The sequence below is a fragment of the Paramormyrops kingsleyae genome, chromosome 25 (assembly GCF_048594095.1).
Source record: "Paramormyrops kingsleyae isolate MSU_618 chromosome 25, PKINGS_0.4, whole genome shotgun sequence".
NCBI classification, from domain to species: domain Eukaryota; kingdom Metazoa; phylum Chordata; class Actinopteri; order Osteoglossiformes; family Mormyridae; genus Paramormyrops; species Paramormyrops kingsleyae.
This window is the reverse complement of record NC_132821.1, coordinates 26,459,472-26,483,545: the sequence shown is the minus strand read 5'-3', so window position 1 is coordinate 26,483,545 and position 24,074 is coordinate 26,459,472. Positions and strand designations below refer to the sequence as shown.

Below are 24,074 nucleotides of genomic sequence, written 5' to 3'. Positions count from 1 at the left end.
ATTTGACACCTGACACTGTTTCAGCTGCATTCAGGCCTAATGCAGAAGCAATATTCTTCAGCGGTCCCTTGACCTCACTCTGGAAGGGAAACTGTCAATTGTTCAACTGGGGGATGAAAAAATGCATTTCAAAAATCCATTGGTTACTATTGTGTCATTTTATGTTAAAAAAAAGAAAAAGGGTAAGCAAAAATGCGCTAGTTTGCCTAGTTTTTGTTTGCTTTGCTCAGTCTGTTTTCCATCTGCCGTGGCTATAGAAGTCACCATGAATGAAGCACTGCTTAAAGGGAGAGCTGTTTTTTTTTTGGACAAACTAGTTTTTCTTCCAAGCGGTCAGCTGGTATCCTATCACTGCTCCTTTGCTATCAGACCGGTATCTATTACAGGCTCACGAGGCAATTCCTTTTGTGTTCTTCTGCTCCGTCTGGCCTTCTGGCGCATCCTGTGGCCAAAAGATGCACTTGTCCTGCCAGCAGGGTAGGGGGCGCTGATTCCCCGCCCCCCAAAAAAAAACCTGCGATCGATGCCTTGGTTATGTTTAAATGGCATATGGGTCACAATCAATTCTGACAGAGAAAAAACAAACATTTGGATTTTGTTAGGATGTATGGCAACAGTATCAGGTTGACATGAAGAATTACTGGCAAACCGTGAAAACAGCTGCACCCAAAATACCAAACAAGTAAAGGACAGGCTGCCAGAGTTGGGTAATTCAGGCCCAGAGAGTAAAAGTCCAGACCGGGATTTTGTTTCAACCAACCAGTTGAGCATAAAGAGTCACAGTCACAGAGTACTCAACTGGTTGGTCGAAACAAAATCCCGGTCTGGACTTTTACTCTCTGGGCCTGAATTACTCAACTTCGCAGGTTACATAACGGGACAAATATTCTCAATGTTATCTGAGACGGAAATTCATCTCACGTTAAGAAACTGAAGTTGCAATTGCAAATAACAGACCAATACACCGGCTCTTCCTGTATTTTAATGTTATCAGCTATTATCACTACAATTTTAACATGTTTCTTGTCATAAATCATTGAATATTATACAGTATATCAAGTACATAAGAATTTGTAATAAAATATTCGATTTTCCTGTGTGTCAGGGCATCCCCGAACATGTGAAAATAGTTGTTTTCCTCATCAAATTTTATTACATAATTGTTTTAATATAGAAATGTCTCCATTTGGTTGTAATTATACAAAAAGGCTGGAAAATGCTCTTTATAGTGTGACTTTCCTTTATACTTTAAGGTGCAAAATAAATTATATCCAAAACATGAAGACCATATAGCAGAATGAGCATATGAAATGAGGAAAAAAAACCAATGCCAACAAAATATTTAATGTTTATTTATCATTAGTACGTTTGCATGTGTACATATGTGTTCATATTATATTTACAATAAGAACACACAACAGACAATTTAAACATTTGAAAACATTAAAAAAATATCCAAAACCAGCACCAATTAGGTCATTTATAGTGGTGGATGCCGGATTTAATGGAAATTGAACCTTTATCAAAATGTATACCTACAGGAAAAGTACAAGGCAATCTGGTAAGTAAGGGATTATTTCAGGTAGGAAAGAGCACTTATTTACTATGTCCAGGAGTGTAAACAAAAGAGTGAACAGTATCTTGGATCTCAACAGATAATTAACGTTCCAAAATGAAAAAACTGTCCAGGAACTCAGAGGTTGCATACCTATCCATTTTTAGACATTGTAGATCCACAAAAAAATCCAGAAGGAAAAGCAACTTTTTTTGTGTAAAGTGCTAATTTGCAGCAACTTTTAACTGCTCTTCCTTACAGTATTAATACTGAAAAGATACAAAAGGCCCCTTCAGTCACATGTGCATTGTTTCTCTTGTTTTCCGCCATTTCTCTAGTCATGGCCTTTAATCATCCGCATACATACACATATACAGAAAAAAATGTTTTAAAACCCCTGCAAAGATGTGAATGTGTTTTTTTTATTTCTTCAAGTATTGACGTACATATAAATCAGATTTTCCACTTTCAGATGATTAAGGCTCATAGTGAAATGGCTTTTCAAAAGGTAAGGCCACAATTAATTATTTCCCCTCATACATTTTATTGCTTGTTTTACAAAAAAAAAAAAGACTTATTAGGTTTGTCAGAAATGATTTATCATACCACGTTAATAAATATTTAAAATGTTTAGTGCAACTAAAGACCCTTAAACGTTACAACAGTTCTGTAAAAGTTATTAGCTGCTTTAAAACTTTTTAAACAAAACTGTGTCATAGTTGTAAAAAATTATAATAATTCAACAATGGAACAGATAGCTGAACTATAGACTATATTGCAGTGCTAAGAATGAAGGGCATTTCACAATGTATCAATATGGGAAACATTCTCCTTTAGGGCTTACCTGTTAAATCATGAAACAATTAATCTTGATGGACTGTAACAGTGAAACAAGGGCTTATCCCAAAAATGTTATTTTGAGTTAGATAGATACAAAAAACCAAAACTTAACAGCCTGCCTGCCTTGATGATCTGTGCTTACACAAAAAAAAAGTTAATTTTGAGATGGAAGTGAGCAAATGACCTTTGCCAATGAAACCAGAACAAGCAAATATGCTCCCAAACTGAAATGTTGATGTGTGAATAAAATAAAATAATAATAATAATATAGCTCAGAGTGGCATACATGAAAATATGAACAATTCCATTCATTCCATGATGCCATTCATTTTAACATAAAAACCTATATATAACCTATAAATGTAGCTCAACAAATAGAGCATTTGATTAACAATGCAAAGGTTGTGGGTTTAAAACCTGCAGAGCATACATGAATCATAACCCTTCCCTCTCACATAAGCCACTTTGGATAAAAGCAGCAGCAAAATGATCCCACACAGACAAAAAAAAAAGTCAAGAATGCACAGTAGATAGAGCTCCAAAAATTCCAATCACTACAAATGGCAATTATACCCAAAACAGGGTTCTAATCACATAGTATAGTTACACAATAATGATGAAAGTACCGTGTTCAAGAAAATACTTTGAGACAGTGGAATGCACGGTGCGTAAACAGTCAAATAAGTTACATGGTATTTTATCAACCAGCCACTCCCCAAAACTCACAAGCAAAAAAGTCTTTTTTACGTTTACTTACAGCTATTTACGAAGCTGCTACGGGTTGTTCTAATGAAACAATCCCATGGTCTACATTTACTATTATTACTTTACATATGAACCTAGATTTTTTCAATTTCACTCTTGTCACTCTAACCTTTACAAGACCTGGCTTAATTGTATTAATGCTTTACTGAATCTGACGCAAACTCATGTATAAGTGAGACCTACCAAACACAATTAGTTTTCGGCTGATAATTCCTAATTCGCTGCTATTATGACACTAGTAGATTTTTATTATTATAACTCTTGTAAAAGACGAACGTTAACATGTTTTCACTGGCTAAAAAGGGGCTTATATAGTCAATCATTGGACACAAAGTGTATGGATATATAAGAAAACACAGACATACACACACAAAGGTCACTTGCTCAACTAATAAACCAGTTACACTTATTTACATATGTGCTTACATATGTTTAGTCAGAAATAGATTCTCATTTCTGAGTATTAGTTACACTAAATGTAAGGTATAATGCTATACTCTACATAGATGTACATTTTTGATTATGAAACTCTTCCCCTCGACTGACTTGCACATTATTTTTAGGGAATGGTTCAATCAATGGTTATGTTCCAGTTGGGAGTGATTAAAATGAAAATTTGTGTGTGCGTGTTGTGTGTGTGTGTGTGTGTGTGTGTGTGTGTGTGTATACACACACATGCACTCTCAGAAAAAAAGGGTAAACATTTGTACCTTTGCTTGTCACTGGGGCTGTACCTAACTATACCCTTAGCTGTAGGTAATAGTACCTTTTAAGGTACAGAAATGGACTCTGATGATCATATCTGTACCATTGATGATACATTAAGGTGGCTTGTACCTTTGGGATGCTCCTCAGAGTCCATTTCTGTATCTTAAAAGGTACAATTACAAGGGTATAGCCCCAGTGACAAGGTACACATTTTTACCTTTTTTTTCCCTCCTCCTGAGTGTGTGTGTGTGTGTGTGTGTGTGTATATATATATATATATATATAATAAAAATAAATGCAGAGTACTTTCCCCTTTACAAAAATTCAAAATGTCCCAAATCAAAATGAATTCAATTGTTTATTCAAATATTATATTGCTTATATATTTACGTACGTCTTGTATATATTTTATATATATACATAAAATATGTACATATAAAACATATACACATACACATATGTACACACATACGCAAGCACGCATACATAAATATGCAGTCATACGCACACACCATTTGTTAGGATTTTGATGATAGGGTGTTACAGTACTTGTTAAACTTTCATTCAATTGCTGCCAAACAAGTATTGTAGTCAATTAAAAAGTTTTTTTTTTCAAGACTAGATTATAACATTTCGGTCCTGCCATCAAGTTAGTGTGACCAATGATACATTTTTAAGGAGCTCTAACTACATATTAGTGCCAATTAACAGCATTACACATTTTTCTTTGTATGTCTAATCTACAAAACATATCAATCCATCAGCTAGTGGACTTGGTGACGTATCTATCCAGCAGCAAAACAAGCAGTTTTAGAGGATGAGCATGTTGTCAATGTAATAACTGTTAAATAAACCGGAAGCGTTACGCTGCCCGAGCCAATTCACCCAATGGTGGGAGTGCCTCCGTGCACTTTTACTTTTCACGACTTAAAATCACTTGTAAAGTGCTAGACATATAACAGGAAAAGGGTCCATCTTTACTGCTTCTTTATCAGTATGAGCTTCGCAAATGTTCAGTGCTCAAATTACGTGGGTTTTCCGAGGGCAGGTCTGACTTCCGGAGTTATTTTTCCAACAGTGATTCCACCAACAAAAAGGCTGAAGACGTTTTTGGGGAAGGATGGGGGGGAAGAAAAAAGTCAATTTTCCTAATGGTTACTTCTTTAGCGTATGACCTTTGACCCATCCCCAATGTTTTGTCGTATCTCACGGCGATGTTATTTTAATGGATTTTATTTAGAGATGCCCTTTGAAGTGTACCTTCCCTGCAGCGTTTCCGCTGTCGGTGTTGCGCCTGCCGCCGGCCCTATTTCACTTTCTTGTCGTGCTTGATGTGGCTGATCCGTTTATGCTTCCCGTTGGGAATGCCGTTGGAGCAGTGTCCATTGGCCTTGCCCGCGGCGGACGCCGAGCGGCCGCGCGTCACGACGAGTCTCGCCACGCGGTAGGCGGCGTACGCGACGGCGAGCAGCGCGCCTGCCAGCGCCGCCACCACGTCCAGCAGGAAGTACTGGTGGGTGGGGATGCCGTAGACGGCGGAGCGCAGGTGGTCAGCGCCCCTGTGCCGGAGGATGTAGTCGATCCAGTAGACGGCCCGGCTTACTGGGTGGCCGGGCTGGTCTTTGTGGATGTTAGACAGTAGGCGTGCCTGCTGTCGGTAACTGCGGATCAAAAGATAGAACAATGCAAGACTTGGGTATCGAAGGCAAATGGGGTATGAAGCATTTACCCGTACAAATCACATTATTATAAAACAGCAAAATTACTAAATAAATAAACCACTGAATGTTTTACCCCGGAACTCCAACTGACGAAACTCACTCGGCCCTCATGTAATCCAACAAACTACTTTCATTAAATCTCTAAAAACGCACAGAAATTGTACTTACAAACTTAGCCTGTGCACGTGTCCCGTGCACTGAGTGAATGGCGCTGGAGGAAGTTTGATTTTTGGTTGGTGGGTGGTGGGGGGGGGCAACATAATTTAAATATAAAAGGTCTGTTTGCTCCCTACGCCCTTGGACTGAGTGACTTTTAGAAATTAGCTGTTAAATGCATATAAAACTTAAAACTACCCTGGACTTATCACAGTAGCTTTTAGCAACATAGCTGCGTTACATCCGTACAGGATGCAAACTGCGAATAATCAAAACGCTGCGTGCGCATCAGTGCTTTTCGGACTAAATGCAACAACTAGACAGCAGGTGGTGCTCTTGCTCCAGAGCCGAGAAACTCAATCGGCGACGCAGCTTTCAAATGATATATTTATTAGTGCTCTGTACTCAATAGACAATTACGATAAGACTTCTTACTTTATCCCTTTAGCTTAAATTATACAGAGCCTTAACGTGTCATACAACCGCAATGCAGTAAAATTAACTATGTTTGCCTTAGAATATCAAGTACAACCATATATCTGGTAAAGATCCTTCTTTTCCAGTGAACACAGGATATAATTTGGCTGTTTGTTATTTAACATGCTTAATCTTGCAATACGCCATCGGTGGCCAATCCCATCCGCAAAGGGCCAGTGTGTGTGCAGGTTTTTGGGATGACCTGTAGCTCAGCTGCTCAAACCCAGGTGTGAGGACTCTTCAGTCAATCGGTCCTCTAATTAGTAATCTAATCAGGGAGTTGCAGCAAAAACTTCCACAGCCGACAGCCCTTTCTGAATAAAACTGCCCACCCCTGCCATAGGCTGTAACAGCAAAGGCCCCTTAGCGCACTTACCTGGCCAACTTTAAAAAAAACATTTAGCGAGTTACAAATAGGAAATCAAACGTCATGGACACTTTGACGGTGATTCATGCTACCTGTCGTCTTTTATGACCTTGACCATAGCTTGGTAGAGGTCTTCTTCAGTCATCATCTTCCACTCCAACATTATCCCCATGCCTTTTGCCTGTACTCTCGTCATGGTGTCATAGTGGTCCCCGAAAAGCGGGATCCCCACCACTGGGACGCCGTGGTACATGGCTTCATAGATGCTGTTGAGCCCCCCATGGCTGAGGAAAGCCCTGATATTTTGGTGACCTTGAAAAATACACACAGCGAGCAGAGACTGTTAACAGGCACACCGACAGATCGTTCACATGTGCACCCACGTCCAAGTACACACACGTTCCTGTTCTGTTCAGAGTCGAACAGCAGCGATTCAATGTGATCTAATAAACTGTAATCAGAGGTGCACAACATGCTTCTTGCCTTTGGCCGTGGGACTGTTTGGCGCATGCGAAGCATCAAGTTTATTCATGCAAGGAAGGGTTTCGAACAGTTAAATAGTTGCGTGACATATGAGGATATACGTTAATTACGGGCCGTGATATTTGGCGTGTGTTCGCTAAATGCATCTTGTGAACTTGCAGGAATAGTGTGGCGGCCATTTGCATTTATAGCCTTAAACTACTGACACCTTAAGAAAATGTAAAAAGGACTGGAAAGAAAATCCTCATTTATTGCTTTGGTGGTGTTTTCAGGTTACTGATTGACCTGGAACTGCACAATGAGTGATGTATTTCTTTCTAATGATCCACATCACCTGTTCCAGCCATTCTCAGCCGCCCAAACGCTGCAATTCAAGTCAAATTCCTTGTTACTTTCAATAATGCAAAATCATAATGGATGTGCTCGCAGTGATTTGCGCATATGACCTTATATTACAGCAGTAAAAGAATGGACTTTCTTCATATGATTTTTTCAGGAGGAAGCAGTTTTACTTCCATTCACCCGTTTGTTGCTAAGCAACAGATGAAAAGTGCAGAAAGAGAAGGTTCAGTCTGTCCGTGAGTTATGGCTTTATTACGCACATTTTAGCCTGAAGCACAAAAAAAATCTGAGCATTTCTCTGACAAATAATTATAGGTTTCAAAGAATCTTTGATATTTCATCCACTGGAATATTAAGAGAACGTTAACTACAAAAATAATCAAACAATATCCAGAACATATATTTTTGACGATCTAATATCTATGTGATTCAGGAATGTAGTATAGTATTCACTGTGTCCAGAAAAACAGTCACAGGCTGTGTGGATGGATATAACATAATACTAAATCTGTAGGTACATGCATCATTAGTCAAGAATCAAGTGCCCAGACGCACAGGGATCTCGTTTGGTGTTTGGAGGGTAACATCACTAGGAAACACAAATCCGAGCGGCTCTGGAGAAAGTAACATCTCTGGTGATTTTTTTCCCCCAGACTGACTACATCCGGGTCTGCAGCTCTGCTGGCTGATGGGCAACACAGGGTTTGTGTTGTGTCCCTTCTAACAAGAGACAGATTGTCTACAGGCACCCCGGGGAAGCAGGAGAAGAGCGAGGACACATGACAGGGTCAACTGCATCATTTAAAGCTCACGAAAGGGTGATTAAATCAATGCCAGGAGCAACGGCGATCTGAGTCCCCACAAGAGGTATGGTAGCGGCTTACTGAAGGACATTAGTGACACATTAGTTAAAACGATCAAATTAAGTAAAATGCATAGGAACAATCGCTGCCTTCGAAGTGCTAATGACAGCCAATCCTAAACGACTTAACAACCTAAAGATCAATTAATCTCTAATCCCAGCGAACATTAAATCCCTGGATTTTCTAGTTGACTGGTGAGGAAATTGCCAAGTTTGTTCAGCTTGACGTAAGTGGTACTGAAACACACGCCCAACTTTCCCCAAGCCAGAAATTTCTGGTTCACCTCCAAGTTTTAACGCTGGTGCAAATTCAGATAAGACACAAAACTAAAGTCTGGCCAGTAAGAGGCAAATAACATATATTAATGTAATCTGCGTAAATATGCCAGTTATTTAATGCTTGGTTGTAATGATACCTACCGAGAAGGTCATTCTGAGGCATCCAGTCCACCAGTTTGGTGTTGTTTCCCAACTTTTTGGGTGTCATTCCTGAAAATCTGAGACAAAGCAGTATAGATCAAGTAAAGGAAACATGTATTTTTGCTGTACACTGTGCACAACGTAGCATTTACTAATTTACTAAATGTAGCTTTCTGACCATTCTTAAAGAGACCATTGATTAAAAAAGACCATCATCAGCAGCTCCTCCTTCAGATCATTGGGTAAAACAATTCCTGACACTGATAGTATTTTTTTTTTCCTCTAGTACATGCTTCCCATCTGCATGCATCGACTTCCTGCGCCTTCCTGTCACAGGAGAGCACGACGCAGCGCCCCGCGCATGCATTACTGCAGTGACAATAAACGACAAAAGCAACATTCAGAATGAACGGAATCAAAGAAACAATTCAGGCTGATTCCTCCCCTTCCCCCCTGGCGTAATAGACTGCATCGCGAGAAGCAGCTGCCGTTGCCGGGGTAGGCCAAGAACCAACATCCCCGGCCGAAATGTAAAACGGCAAAGAATACAACTTATTAAAATAGTAATTTACTTAGTCATTTACTTCCAACCCAATTTGCTCGTCGTGCACAGTGTGTCTAGAGCATTTGTAGCTTGCGTCTCGCAATGAAACATCCCTAGTTCGGTGGTTCAGATTAGGATTGCGTTAATAATCATTCCAACTAATGGGACCAACATTAAGTTCTCAGTAAAAAGTGCAAAAATACAGAAACAAACTAACGAATTAAGCAAGCTGTTCCAGATGTAGGCTGTGCCATTTTCAGCAAATGTCAACTGTAAGAATGAAATATCCAGCAAATAACCTTTTGTACTACTTTCTGTAAAACACATTCTATAAGTGACAGCTAGCAAACCAACTAAAACAAATTAGACAAGAGACCACATATTTTACATGATATTGCTTTCGGTCACTTCCTGTGTCCCATCCGGGCCGAAGCGTCGGGGTAAATGTTGCGTCCTTTGGTAAATGCAATTTGAAGGAGCAGACCTTGGATGAGTAACTAAATAAACCTACACTTACTAGCCAACGACCATAAAAATACATTATTGACTGGATGTAGCAATTATTCTTTGTGCAATGTTCTGTAGTACTAGCCACACCCTATGCTTCTTAAATTTATTTCAAATAGAGAAAGAAAGCCAGCTTGGCATCAGCTGTCCTTCATAACCAAACTTCGTCTTCCAAAAAGACTATTGTTATTGAATCATAAAATACTGCACAACTGCATTACAGCTGTATGCCACATAAAGACGTTATGGTCAGCAGACTGCATGACTGTGATCCCATAAGATTATAACGGAGCAGAAAGCCGTCATAGTGCAAGACATTACTAGTGTCTTGGTGGTGATGCTTGTGTAAACAGGCCCACTGCGCTGCCAGTCGTGTAAAAGTATATTGCAAACATAATATTTGATAATGATAACCGTTTTACAGGTTTATATATTAGCTGTACTTTATTGTCGTTATAGTGTACTCTTTCTACCTATAAAAAAAAAAGTGTATGTGAATGTACCCATTTTCAGTTGTTTATATGAGAGTCTTTCAGTAGCGTATGTAAGTGCTTTCACATGTGTGTGCAATTTTCAGTGTACTATGTGAAGGATTTTGGTTTCATATATGTTTATGCATGGTTTCACATATGTATATTCATGGTAATTCTGAATAAAGTCCCTAGCGGCCCCTCATATGAAATAGTGTGCCGTGTTACACGTAGTGCGTAAGTTCGGACAATGACTAAATTACCGAACGACGTATTTCTCGGAACGTATCCCTGTCGTCAAGCAACACATGACTGTACACTGATTTCATAATGTACCCAGCAAGTTAGCGTGCGCCAGTACTATTTTCTGCAATTGAATATACTTATGGGATACGCAATTCTAGGAGTTTAAATTTAACAACCTAACGTGATTTTTAGTTGCTACAGGAAGCAAAATGAGATTCTTGTGTGCACATTGGTTTGGCTGACTTCTGCCAAATTTTATCTCCTGGTCTGGGGTGAAGTCAGGCGAGAGTAAAGCGATTCTCTGATAATATCTTGTGTGTTGGGGAAGGTGACTTATATTACGATTAGTCATAGCAGTAGCTGGGTAACCAGCGCTGCCATTTACATTTGGTCAGGTCCTTCCACCATACAGTATGCAAAGACATAGCTGATGCAAGGTTCATTTCCAGTCAACATTCATCCATCTTTCATAGCTGCTGTTTAAGTGCAGGATGAGCCTATTCCCGTAGCTATAGAACATGCCGGCCATTATCTAGACCCATTCTTCATTCCAGAGGCGCTGGCTGTTCTTTGAGCACCGTGAGAAGGTGCTCAGCTACAAGCGTATTGCGTCACACCAAAGGTACAAGATCCCCATAAACGACAAAGTTGCTGCTATAAGCCACCCTTGCGCACCACAAAGGCATCTTACTGGAAAGACTACCTGTGAATTTGTTAACATCGTTGCTTCCCAGAGGCACCATGAATGAATAATCGAGGTGTGTCTCCTTTATTAACCCAAATCGGTGTGGCTTGCTATTTCTCCATTCCTCTTTTCTTTTGTCGAAATTTTGGCATTTTTCTAAGGTTCCTCACTATTCCTCATTAACGTGTTTATTATACTTAGTGTTTATTTGATGAGTAATATTTTGCACCGAGGCATCACCCCTGGGATGCGGCATTAGCCGTTGCTTGCTTTGGGAATTCTTTTACGCTGATTCACGCCACGAGATAATAGAGCCCTTAACTCTTAACTGCGGCCACGCGCTATAATCTGTCCTGCGAAGCAGCCATGCCGGAAAATCACAACAGGCTCCACAAACAAATGTGGGTTTTCTTCATAGATGTTGACTTTACAAGCATTCTTAGCAGGCCGAAAACTGTCAGCTTTTTTATTTGTAAGCAGAGAATGCAAAGAGCTACGGATACCGCGACGTCGCAATAAGTTCACAAACATTCCAAGAGACCGCAGACTCTGTTCAATGCTGATTAGGCTAATTATAATTTGGTAAGCTTACTACCAATGATTTGCATTACACTAATATAAAACTGTAGACAAACACACCATTGTAATTCCCAGGCTATAATAGCGATAAATATATGTAATATATATAATACTAATACTTATATAACTTGATCAATGGTAAAAATGCATTGTGTCCATTCTGGAAATACAAATAAGTGAATGACTGCTAAAACTCAATGAGAAAAATCTTAATACACCTTACATTTGACCATCTATAACAAGCAGAGTAACTGTAGTTTCTAGTGGCCCATTTGTAAGAGCACAAAGGCTAGTGAAATCTCTTTGTGCACCAATCAGCCACAGAAGCTACTTCACCGGAAAGATCAAGTTCAGCTCCTGACTAATCCCAGACATGTAAACCGGATCGTTATGGAGTGAGAGCAGCATTTGCTTCGCCGGACAGATTAAGCTATTAGCCACCCATGTGTCGGGAATTACTCGAGACCTGTGGAAGGAATTAATACATCGAGGACCAGGTCTTCAGCCAAAGTGAAGCTGCAAGCTGATACATGCTTGATTTTTCTATCAGAAGAAAACAGCTGCCATCCTATGTCACAGCCCTCCAATACTACAGGCCAGATTCACACAATGAATTTTCAACTGAATGGACATCAAAGGTCTCGATCTTATTTCAGGCGGAAGATGGAACTGAGCACCAGCTACAAGTAATGGCTACAATGCAGCGCATGCATGTTTCTATCCTGTTTGACTGGTATGGAGCTCAAAGATATTACAATGCACTATGATACCTATCGAAACTATTTCCTCATTCAAAAGGCGATCACCTAGAAACTCAATTGTGAAGTTTCATTGAGTAACATTTCATTCTCTAAATGACTATCTGCAACAAAAAGCAAAGAAAAACCTGTGCAGAAGATATTGTTACTCTTAAGGATTATATTGAATTTTCCATTTCGTTGAACTTTCTAATATGCGTTTAATTTTCTGCATCAACGAAGACGTGCGTGACAAGGTAGCCATAAATGTGTTTCTGTAAAGCTAGTAGTGTCTGAAAGATGATGACGACCTCATTAAAACGGGGCCGTAAATTGCTAGAATGTGCGGGGGCTGGGCACCTCCCTCAGCAGGATCTGTGTCAGCATTGCTTTAAACGAGGCCGTGAAAGTCCTGATGGCTGATGTCATGTTCTCAGTTCAATCGCTGATCATGCGACTGAGACGTGAAACTGAGCGACTGAGGCGTACCAGTTGGTTGAGATTGCTGTGGATGGGGGACATCTTATCGGCAACTACACCAGTTGCGAGATTCACCAGTTACATCACTTCCCCCCCCCCCCCCCAGTCAAGGGAGCTGGGTGTTTGGTCTTGCTTGATGAGCCTCCCAAGGGATTGAGCAGGTTGTGCTCGTTAAGTTACGGACTGGATGTTTTCTCATGTGAAAATGTGGCACAGTTACTAAGATACTAATCCTCCCCACGGAGAATACCGCAAACACAGTTGTTCACACCCATTTGTAGATGCTTTGCCTGGAAACTTACACTATATGCTTAATATTCACCATGAAAAAGATGGTAAGAATTTGCAATTTTTACATTTTATATATTTTTTTCCCAAAGCGATTGAGGCAAAGAGCACATATTTGCTATCAAAAACTAACTGATGGCCATATGAACACTAAATGTCAGTGTATAAGTACCACGTCAGAGATGTACGAAACTCACACATTCAAATTTAGCCACACATAAGAGGAATGGAAATGAAGTTTAAAGTTTGCATCCTAGGGCATTATTCACATCTGAAGGTAAGCGCAATGGGGAGGAAACAAAACAATCATGAATATCCAATTAGCATGGGATGCTGTTAAGTAGCAAAGATGTTTCCATGGAGTAATCGTCAGGATTCCCCCATTAGCTGTAAAATGTCCGTAAAGACTTATAAAATGTCTTCGGATTTGATTTATTTTTTATGTGTATCGGAAATGATTTCAGTCCGAGTTACCTCTTTGTACATAACACGTTGGGTGTAAAGTAGAGGTAAGGAGTGTGTAGTGATTACAGCGTGTTGCTGCACCAACCACACGACGAACCACCTCAGGGATGAGAACCTGAGTGCAGCCGTGCGGTGGGTGATACCTCAGTACCACACTAGTCCGAAAGGAACAGTGTGAGTTTTTTCCCGGTGGCTGGAGTGTCGATCCTGCCACCAACCCCCAAATGTTCCCTGGAAGTTGGAGGACCTGCTTATAGGGCTGGATGTAGTTTAACATCATACCCAGGAGGAAGCAGCTACAGGTTAAGGGCCATGCTCAAGGGCTCAAAGGAGTAGGATCACTCCTGGCATTCACGGGATTCGAACCAGCAACCTTCCAATTGCTGGCACACATCCCTAACCTGAGGCACCACTCAGCCCACAAATGTACATACAAAGTTCAAGATACAGCACTTATCTTGATTATGCAAGAGCCATTTCATCCCTAGGAGTCTGAGCTTAATGCTCACACAGAAGAAATGTGAACATCTTTAAGAATGCGAGGCATTACACATTAAAGCGAGGGCTTGTACTGTTCTATTAGATACATCTGCCTGTTGGCATTTACAGCCTGCTCCTACAAACTGAGAATCAGGTGGACGAAAATCGAAACACAGAGCATGCAGATGGAATAAAGAGGTTCGGCTACTGTTCGACAGAGCTTTAGAGCTTTAGACACGTGTGATCTGAGTGATTTAGCGTGCTGTGATTACTGGTGCCAGACGTGGTGGTCCCAGCATCTCAGAGGCACCCACCATCATGTATAGTGTGGAGCTTACAGTGGACGGTCTGATAAACAAAAAGATATTCCAGTTAATGGCACTTCGGAGGGCAAAAAAAAACCCTTAATGAGAGTAATCTCATGGGAATGGCCAGACTCATTAATGCCAACCCGAGTGCAAAAAACGTCATAGACCAAGCTCCATAAGGAATGTTTCTGACACCTTGTTGAATCCATGCCTTGGAGGATTCAGACTGTTCTTTAGTCAGAAGGAGGTCCTAACCTCTACTGGGCAGATTTACCTCATACAGTACATTGGTTACTGAGTGTATATTTCGTCACTGATCACCTAATATTAATGTGTGGGTGAACCCACCCATCGATGAAAGGCGTAGACGTTACATTTCGACAGACACGTCTGAATAGAGAGCTGTAATCAACAGGGTGCCTGACCTTGCTGTCACTTTCTTCTACCATAGTCAGCGAGCTTCCCATGTAATGACGCTGCCCTAACTTCCGTCGATCGTGGAAAACGCTGCTCATCCGCTTGCTTGGTCAGAAGAGCACTTTAAGTCAAAAGATTCTGCAACGTGAAACGCTCCACTCAAGGCCTCAGGAAATCATTCCTTCCGACGGCCATCAGACTGTTCGACAGTAAATCACTCCGGGCACATCTACAGTTATACCTATTTTTATCAATACCTATTTTTTGTGCAATATTTTACAGCAAAATTTGCACATTTTTCACCTCGGTCATCTCCATATGCTTTTTAATATAGAAATTGTATGTGGCACAGAGTTTCGTCTGTTTGTGTCTTTTCTGTATCTGTATGCTATGCAGTTTGTAATTACACACAATTTCCTCCAGGATAATAAAAGTATTCTGATTCTCATTCTACTGGAACTATCCATTATTAGGTCACGTGTAGTAGTTCATAGCCAGTCTAAGACCTTAAAAAATGACAAAAACCATACCTCCATATGACCTTCTGAGGAAGACGGCTCAACGCTCCTGCCAGTTTCTCGGCAATGTCATCAGACAAGTACTTGACGCCGGCTCCGAATGACACCAGCACAAACCCATTTTTCTCTGAACTGTTGGCCCATGTCAGAAATTCCTAGAGAAAAGAGGAGTATACCTTGTTAACACAATATGCAAGAATACTGCAGCGAAACAACAAACTTTCATTTTGGCTTTAAATCTGCTGTAAAAGGAATCAGTTCCATATAAATTGATTAAACTTTACCCATGAAGATCAGATTTTTTTACTACATTATTATTATTATTATTATTATTAGTAGTATTATTATTATTATCATCAAAACAACATTAGCAGCAGTAAGTAGTAGTTATAGTAGTAATGTTTGTATTACTAGTATTATGACTTTAGTTATACATAAAAACTAAACAAAGTTAAAAGCTGAGAATCATCCGGATTAGAAATGCACTTTGTGACATAACTTGCGAAAGACAAAATACCACAGAAGAATATAACGCCTCTTCTCATTTTTAATTAAAATACTACAAGCAACCTCTAAGGCTTTTTTGTCGGTTTCCACCACCAGCTAAGAAATGCCAATTTGGGTAAATGACCGTTCAGGGGAAACGGCTGAACACGCCTTTACCATTACAGTTGACAGGGTTGCTACTCCTCCTATAAATTTCCCAGAGCAAGAGGTAACATGGATGTTGTGCAATACCTACAGGCCAATCACAACCAACAACTGAAGCTCTTCATGAACAGATGACCCAAAATGCAATAAGAAAATAATTCGCCTACAGGGAAAGAGAGTATTGTGATAGATTACTGAATAAGCAGCGGTGCATGGGGGGGGGGGGGGTGGGGGGGCGTTGCCTGTGGTTAAACTTGCCAAGCTTGCTGCTGCAGATTAGCGGGCTGACATCACAGTTTTTTTTTTTTATCATCTGAAGCGAAAGATTGATCTGTGTGCCAGATAGCCTACAGTAATGACGACATGTCACAGGCCAGTGATCCTCTTCTCAGTGGTGAAGGAGCCGACGGAATTCCTCATCCTCCATTACGGAAAATGCCTGATCGGCCAGTGCATTCTCTACTATTTTTAGTAGAGCACTTGAATGGGATAATATTGAGTATTGAAAGTTGTTTCTTTTTTTTTTCATATATATATATATATATATATATATATATATGACAGGTCTGCTAAACATTATAGTTATGCAGAAGTATGTTTAGCGAACCGGTTATGTATACAAAAAAAAAAAAAAGATTATCCCATTCAACTGCTCTTTTACTCCCCCGCAATATTTATATTGCTAAATACACAAAACTGAAGACAAATACAACGATTTGTAAGTTGAATAGCAGTGGATTTCCACTTGATGACCAAATTAACAGACTCAAGTGAATTAACGACAGAACTCATTGCAAAGACAGGACCTCTAAAAAAAAAATATCTTAAAATTCCCAAATGAAGCGGATTTAGATTTTTAGCTGTTACAATGTAACAGTTATTTTAGAAAATGCATTAGGTACAATCGGCCAATAAGGCCTGGTGCTCTTCACCAGATTGTATTTGGCGCTTTAAATGCTTTAACTTTACATCAGAGGGCAGTGCAACCGAATGGTTAATCAAACTATGAATTAGGCAATGCAGCAAGTGGACTGAATCACCTCAAATGCTACAGATCAGAGTCTCACACCTGTCGCTATCTGCTTAATAAAGAGACGAGAAAATCGACACGCTACACGGGATTATTTAGGAATAATTTAAAACTACGCAAATGTTTCAAATGCGTGTATCCGATATATTATGAAACATCGTAGCCATGAATGATACAACAGCACCGTTGTCAGTTGCTTGTTCTGCAACACGTGCCTGCACCTGTCGTAATGGTACAAATTCCAGTCCTGACAACCTAGCGTGGGTGTGCGCAGAAACTAGATCTCAGCCATCTGATTATTTCAATTCCTAGACTCATTGCACCGGCCTCTTTAAGCAGTCCGATTCATTTTTTTTTTTGCGTCCGTAAATATGTCATTTAGCATGCAGACCAGGAAAGCATAGCGGAGACTACACAGTAACATTCAGAGTGTAATGTGATTTTAAAAATCTTTCATCGTAAAACTGATATTTAGTTGATCACAAACATACTCTATTTCTTCCATACTGTCCATTTTAAACCAAACACCAATGAATTAAACATGAATGAAACATAATTCCCAGCTTCAGGTCTCTATTACTTTATTTAGTGTAATTATACCCTAAACCCGGCTCAGCAGTGGGCCGGTCAGGGTAACCGCTGTCCACGCGGTGACTGCACCCTTTAAGAGCTTGTATAATTTGCGCTTTAAAAAAATGCTTCATTTCAGCAAATCGCGGACGTACAGCTGCATATAAGGGGGGGGGGGGGGGCAAGCTGGCCTGGCACCGACAAGCAGCTCCAGACACCAAACACTGGATCCTGTGTCTGTTAGACAAAGTAAACAATGACCACATTTAAAAAGGGGACCGCAAAAAAGCTGAAGGATTTTACAATGCTTCATTGGAGATGTGGCATTCCAGAAGCGCACAGTAGATACTGCCGGCTTCTTCTTCTAACCCACTTATACTAACCTCTAAGTCACCTCCGAAATGACTGAAGCGGCTTTTAATAGTCTTAGAGTATATGCTAATTGTGGCACCCCCAATCACAAATTTTTATTACTTTGCAGGGGGATTTTTTTTTTCTTTTTCAAAAAAAAACTGAAATAAGTACATCATTCAATCCTTCACAGCACAGTAATAACTAACTGAAATTCTACTACAAGATGTTGTATAGCAACAGAGGTCTTGTTTGAGCACTGGAAACTCCTCCATTCATTTTCTGAAACCGCTTGTCTTATTCAGGGTTGCAGTGGGTCCAGAGGCCACAGGCACAAGGCAGGGAACAACCCAGGATGGAGGCCCGACCCGACACACTCACATACACCAACCCAGGATGGAAGCCCGACCCGACACACTCACATACACCAACCCAGGATGGAAGCCCGACCCGACACACTCACATACACCAAGCCAAGATGGAGGCCCGACCCGACACACTCACATACACCAAGCCAGGATGGAGGCCCGACCCGACACACTCACATACACCATTCAGTCATACATACAAACCTACGGACAATTTGGCAACTCCAATTAACCTCAGCATGATTCTGGACTGTGGGGGGAAACCAGACCACTGAGAAGAAACGCCAAGCCGAGACGGGGAGAACATGCAAACTCCACACACGGAACCAGGGGCGTCAGAAGCATTTTGAATGTGCGGGGGACACACTGGCATGAAACTAATATTTTATGTTAAATGTGGGGGGGTCCAAACGAATAACTATAAAACAGATTTAATGGTGGCGACGCCCATGCATGGAACCCTGGCAGAGACTCGAACGCTGATCCCAGTGGTGTGTGGCAATGGTGCTAACCACTGCACCACCATGCCCCCCATAAAAACCTCTAAGGCTTGGAATCCTAGTACAAGATGTTGTATAGCGTTAGAGGTCTTTGTGTTAGGACTTTGGAAACCCATATGGCATGGTTACAACCCAGACCCTTTATACACAGGACATAAACACCTATTTACGTACAGAGGGTTAACCAAACCAAGGGGCAGACCAAGCTCGTAACATGAATGACGGACCAAAATGATACAAAAACCACCAGGAGCAACAACACACAAACATGGGCAAAAAAACAGCCACAAGTTATGGCGCCGAGCATCGAAAATCAAAACTCCTGGCACTGGCTCCTCCAGTGTCTAAATACTGTCGCCCAATGATGACATCATCGGGCGGAGACAGTCAGACGGGCTGGTGAAGAGGTGCAGGAGAGTAGGAAGGCCTGGACTGGAGTCAGGAACCGACCGACCTGCACACATGGAACCATACACAACAACAAAGAACCTGCCCCTAGCAGTTTGTAACAGGCATTAAGCACCCACCTGTGGAAGCGGGTTTGGAGGTTTAGTAAGAATGCCTCCAACATATACCACGTGAGGTAGGGTGGGACGGGGGAACTCCAGAGCCATGTCGGTGCAAAGCATCCACAGCCGGCTGCCTTGTACCAGCTCGTGCATTGACGTTTCAGGCTGGATGTTGTGCTTCCTCATGATCCAGTCGTACTTAGGTAGCACCAAAAACTGCACCCCAAAGCGGGAAACCATATAGACAGCTGTGTTTATAATCCTCTGGAAGAAGGTCATCTTGTCAGTTTGCAGGGAGTTAAACTCTGGGACGTAGGACAGAGGGGCAGGTGCGCCAACTTCAGCTGGGTACCACAGTCCCGTGCTGAAGACTGCATACCTAACCCCCAGGAGGTGGGCAATGACAAAGCCACACATCTCGTTGGGGTCAACAAGGAGTAGGTCAAACTTCTCTTCCTTGAGGCGGGTCATTAGCGCCTTGCTCCCCACCATGACGTCACAGTTCTGGGAGTAGTGGTCCAAGATGTCGGACAGCTCCAGGGCCGTCCAGCGTCCTGAGAAGATATTTTTCACCTTGGACTGCAGGAAGTTGTCCGCGGACGTGCTGTTGAAAATGCCGGGGTAGCGCTGTAGGCGATAGTGTTCTGACGGGGGCACGTCTCTTCCTTCCGACACCAGGAACACAGTGTCGTGACCCTCTCGGTGCAGGGCGGAGGCGAGGGTTTTGAAGATGTACAGGTGGCTCTCGAACATGATTGGAGGCACGATGACGATTTTGGCAGCCCACGTCAAGCTAGCAGCAGCACACCACAGAAAGACAGCGACGGCGGCACACAACTTCATGGCTGTGCATCGAAAAAGGGGAAAAAGAAACAAGAAGCGGTGACAATCCGGAACAGGAACTTCTCCGTATTTCCACCATAACTCATCATTCCGTACTAATTCCCTCCAAAACCACATAACAAAACCGCTAGCATTTTAGCTAATCTTCTGAAAGCTTTTTCAAACACATTTCACGTCTTTGTTTCCCAATAACGCCACAATGTCCACTCCACCCCGAACGCTAACACGTAAATTTAGCACACAACAGCTCATGCTTTTGTGTGCTTTTGTATTAGCGAAGAATATTCACTTGCAATAAAACCCTCAATTTGCCTGATGCAAATATACTAAAGGAAAGGCAGAGAGAAAACAGCACCACCACTGACAAATACTTCATCATAACCGCATATTGTTTACATAGATTTGTTTTAATTTTGCATTGTTTTGTTACTCTATTATTTGATTGATTTGCGAAACCCATTTTCACTATGAAAACTTCAGGATGGACTTTTTATTACGTAACAATTCGTCAATCCCCCAGTATTCAATCTTCAAATCGTAAGAAATTACGATTCTCATAAAAACTAGGCCTGCTAAGATTTTCTGACATTAAATAAGGCACATTTATATCATAGTTGTGATTTATCCACTATATAATGTAGATAAGTTACAAAGGTAAATGAAAATTAACAATTTGCACACATCTGGGTTTAGTTTTATTGCAGGTTTATTAAAATATTTCTATTATTATATACAGTTTAGGGTACAATCAGTTTATTTCAAAATGCAGCAGTAATTACCACAGTCTAGCTAATCAGCCAACTTCATGCATATTAAATACTTCAGCTGCAACACTGTTAACACTATATAGGTCCTTACAGTTAATTAATATTCAAAAGAAAAGCCCTTTGAACTGCATAACTTTTGAGGGAAATCTTGATATATTCAAATGTATGTGAACTAGTGTGAAGTGAGACAAAAGCCAGCTGGTTTGTGTAAAGTATTAGCAAAGCTCTATCAGCAAAATTACAGAATTGCCGCCACCCATTCGCAGCAGTCCCACTTTAAGAAGGTATTGCGCACAGTCAGGTGTCATTTGTCGTCATGGCTTCCCTGACGACAAAAGATGCCCAGGGGCGGCGGGGCAAGCCACGCCCCCCATGGCTTAGGTGTAAGTCCTTAAACCTGTCGGACTGGATTCAGCTCCTTGATTTTCGTACGGACGTAAACAGTGCAAGGCACGTACATTCAGTCCGAGATGGAGGAGATTGCTTCGCGATTGCAAATTATCATTTTTAAATAGTTTTGCTTGCATCCGTGTCTCACTGAAACAGTTTCGCACGTGTGCCGTCTCACACCCCCACCTAAAGGATGTATAATTTACTTAATAGTTGTAGACCAGAAGTAACAGCATCCCGTTTCATTTTACAAGCACGCAGATATACAAACAATTTAAATGTATTGTTTTGCCACCTAACACGGGAAGTGAGAGGCTTGTTAAAACTATTACCCCGACTATCGTGAACAATATGCAAACATAACCACATCATATTTTGACCAGACATCGCATACGATTCAAAACAAGTTAATTCAATAAAACGTTCATTCTTTCAACACGAAAAGAAAAGGTAGCCGTCTCCATGGCGTGGCCGCAGAGCCATATTCGTGGCATATAACATATTCTAACATTCTCTTATTCTTTTCTAGAGGACGCCCCACCCCCGCCCAGGTGCTGCTGTTTAACCGAAACTCATTATGTAAAAGGGACTTGATGTGTGTTTTGTTGTGTCACACAGGAAGACGCGACAGTATGAAATGTCCTTACTATGCGTATGTGTCATTAGTCATTTCGCAGTCAGGTAGTCTAGCTGAAATAAACCCCATATTCAAATACGCACGAACTACACAATATTATTATTTATTATTATTATTATTATTATTATAGTAGTAGTAATACTACTACTAATAATAATGATGATGATGATGATGATTATGACAAACACGTTATGATTCACCTCCACTTAGTCACTCGAGTTTTCCGTGCGATCTGAACATAAAGACAGAAGTTGCGCTCCGGCTGTAGAGAAAGGCGCACCGCACCGGGCTCAGTAACCCGCGGCTCCGCGCCCGCCGGGATCTGTCCGCAGGTGGACCTGCGCGCACCTACTGAACTCCCACCCCCCCTCCCCCTGATCCCTTCCTTACCTTGTTAGTTGACCTGGACTGGCGATTATTTTGAGTCAGCTCCCCGAAACACGCCAAAGTTTCAAGTTATGGAAGTATATCCAGTTAAATATTCCCCGTGCGGCCCGAGAGCCACCTGTTACCAGTCTGAGCTCGCTTCCCAAAGGTCGGCGCTCGGGATCAAACTCCGTCTGCCTGTTAAAAGGAGGCGGAGCAGAGTCGTCGGAGGGAATGGCGGAGGTTTTTTTCTTTTCTTTTCTTTTTTTTTTTTTGCTTAACAATGAATGGTAAAATAAACCGTACACTATGTACCTCGTAACCGTTTGAGACTGAACAACCGCAAGACCGGAGCTGCTTACTGGTTACCACAGATCCCCAATCCATATAACTGCCATCAGCAGTCCGTGCATTTCCTGGAACTTTGAGCTATTTTCATAAGGGAGGAAAATATAAGCGATAGAGTGCATGCATTTTATGTGAGCTGGGTTGCTATTTATTCACGTATCAGGATTGTTTTATAGCTAAAACAATGGATTGGGAGTTTTAAAAAAAGTATGTATTCAAACACAACACATTGTGATCTAGTGGGATAGGCAGGGCTCACGGATTAAGACTATAAGAGCAGCATTGATGGGTTAGGCCTACGACACGAGCACGTACCGCATTTATAAACAGTGACATTCCTAGTTCCATGGATGCATTGAACAGTGGGCTGCATCCTTCAATGTTATGGACGGTTTAATGAATGAAATGTGAGGTTTTTCAAGTTAATTGATGTTGGTGTTGATAAAAAAATAAAATTCCTCGTGTGCACGGAGCACATTCCAGCATATATGTAATTCCGCCTCAAACTACAATGTATTTTCACTTCCCAATCTGATGACTACTTTGGATCCGTCCCATTATACACTCCAATGACAGCATTTTACTCATACATTCTACTATGTATGCATTTTGGGGTAAAAGATAAATAAATTGATATTGAACAGCCCTTACACGTACCCCAATGATCAGTCGCAGGAAGTTACCTTTGACCTACAATTGATTCAATCTTTGATTGGTGCAGAAGCTCATATATCAAAAGAGTACAGTTTTAAAACCATGCATGATTCTAACAGTGCCTGTGCGGTTTGTGTCAGCACACCTGAATTCGTGATGGAAGGACGGACGGGGTACGCAAGAAAACAAAGATAAAATCACGTGGTTAATAGAATAAATGCTAGTATTTAAACAAATAATAATCACAACAAAAGTGTTATTGCATTTACATGTATACTGTAGGCTACGATACCTAAATACCATATCCGTTGTAAACGTTTAATTTCATTTATTTTTATTTCATTCATGCTGATCTCTTTTCCATTTATTAACCAGAAATACTTGCAAAATACTTGCGGGAATAAGTGTTGCTTAAACAGCCACACATTATATCATTGATTACTGTATACTACATGATTGTTCACCAGTCTAGTTTTTTTGACACAATACTGCAACGTGCTTTTCCTTGGGAATGTCTGCCACCTGCTGGCCAACAATAAAACACAATCAATTCTTCTGCCAAGTTAAACCCCGCTGTGTCGCCTTTCATAGGTCGTAGTTCAGCAGCTATTGTTAATTGTTTGTGTTTGAGCGGTATCATTTGTTGTAGCGTTTTCAATGACTGTTACAG

General features: G+C 41.0%; 1 protein-coding gene across 1 annotated transcript; it reads right to left on the bottom strand.

Annotated features, from left to right (window-relative positions):
* Positions 1 to 1,328: 1,328 nt before the first annotated feature.
* On the bottom strand, positions 1,329 to 22,754 carry ugt8 (UDP glycosyltransferase 8). Its single transcript, XM_023799330.2, has 6 exons — positions 22,427 to 22,754; positions 19,418 to 20,244; positions 15,433 to 15,575; positions 8,697 to 8,773; positions 6,682 to 6,901; positions 1,329 to 5,529 (listed from the first exon to the last, which is right to left on the bottom strand). Exons 2-6 carry the CDS (start codon positions 20,240 to 20,242, stop codon positions 5,175 to 5,177), a joined length of 1,620 nt encoding a protein of 539 aa, XP_023655098.2. The 5' UTR covers positions 20,243 to 20,244; positions 22,427 to 22,754; the 3' UTR covers positions 1,329 to 5,174.
* Positions 22,755 to 24,074: the final 1,320 nt, after the last annotated feature.

What these genes read in the sequence shown, in the direction of transcription:
- ugt8 (XM_023799330.2), bottom strand. Translation starts at nt 20,242, where the DNA reads ATGAAGTTGTGTGCCGCCGTCGCTGTCTTTCTGTGGTGTGCTGCTGCT. An exon ending in CTCCAAACCCGCTTCCACAG is followed by an intron (nt 15,576 to 19,417) that starts GTGGGTGCTTAA and finishes TCTTTTCTCTAG; the next exon opens with GAATTTCTGACATGGGCCAA. An exon ending in AAGGTCATAAAAGACGACAG is followed by an intron (nt 5,530 to 6,681) that starts GTAGCATGAATC and finishes TTTGATCCGCAG; the next exon opens with TTACCGACAGCAGGCACGCC.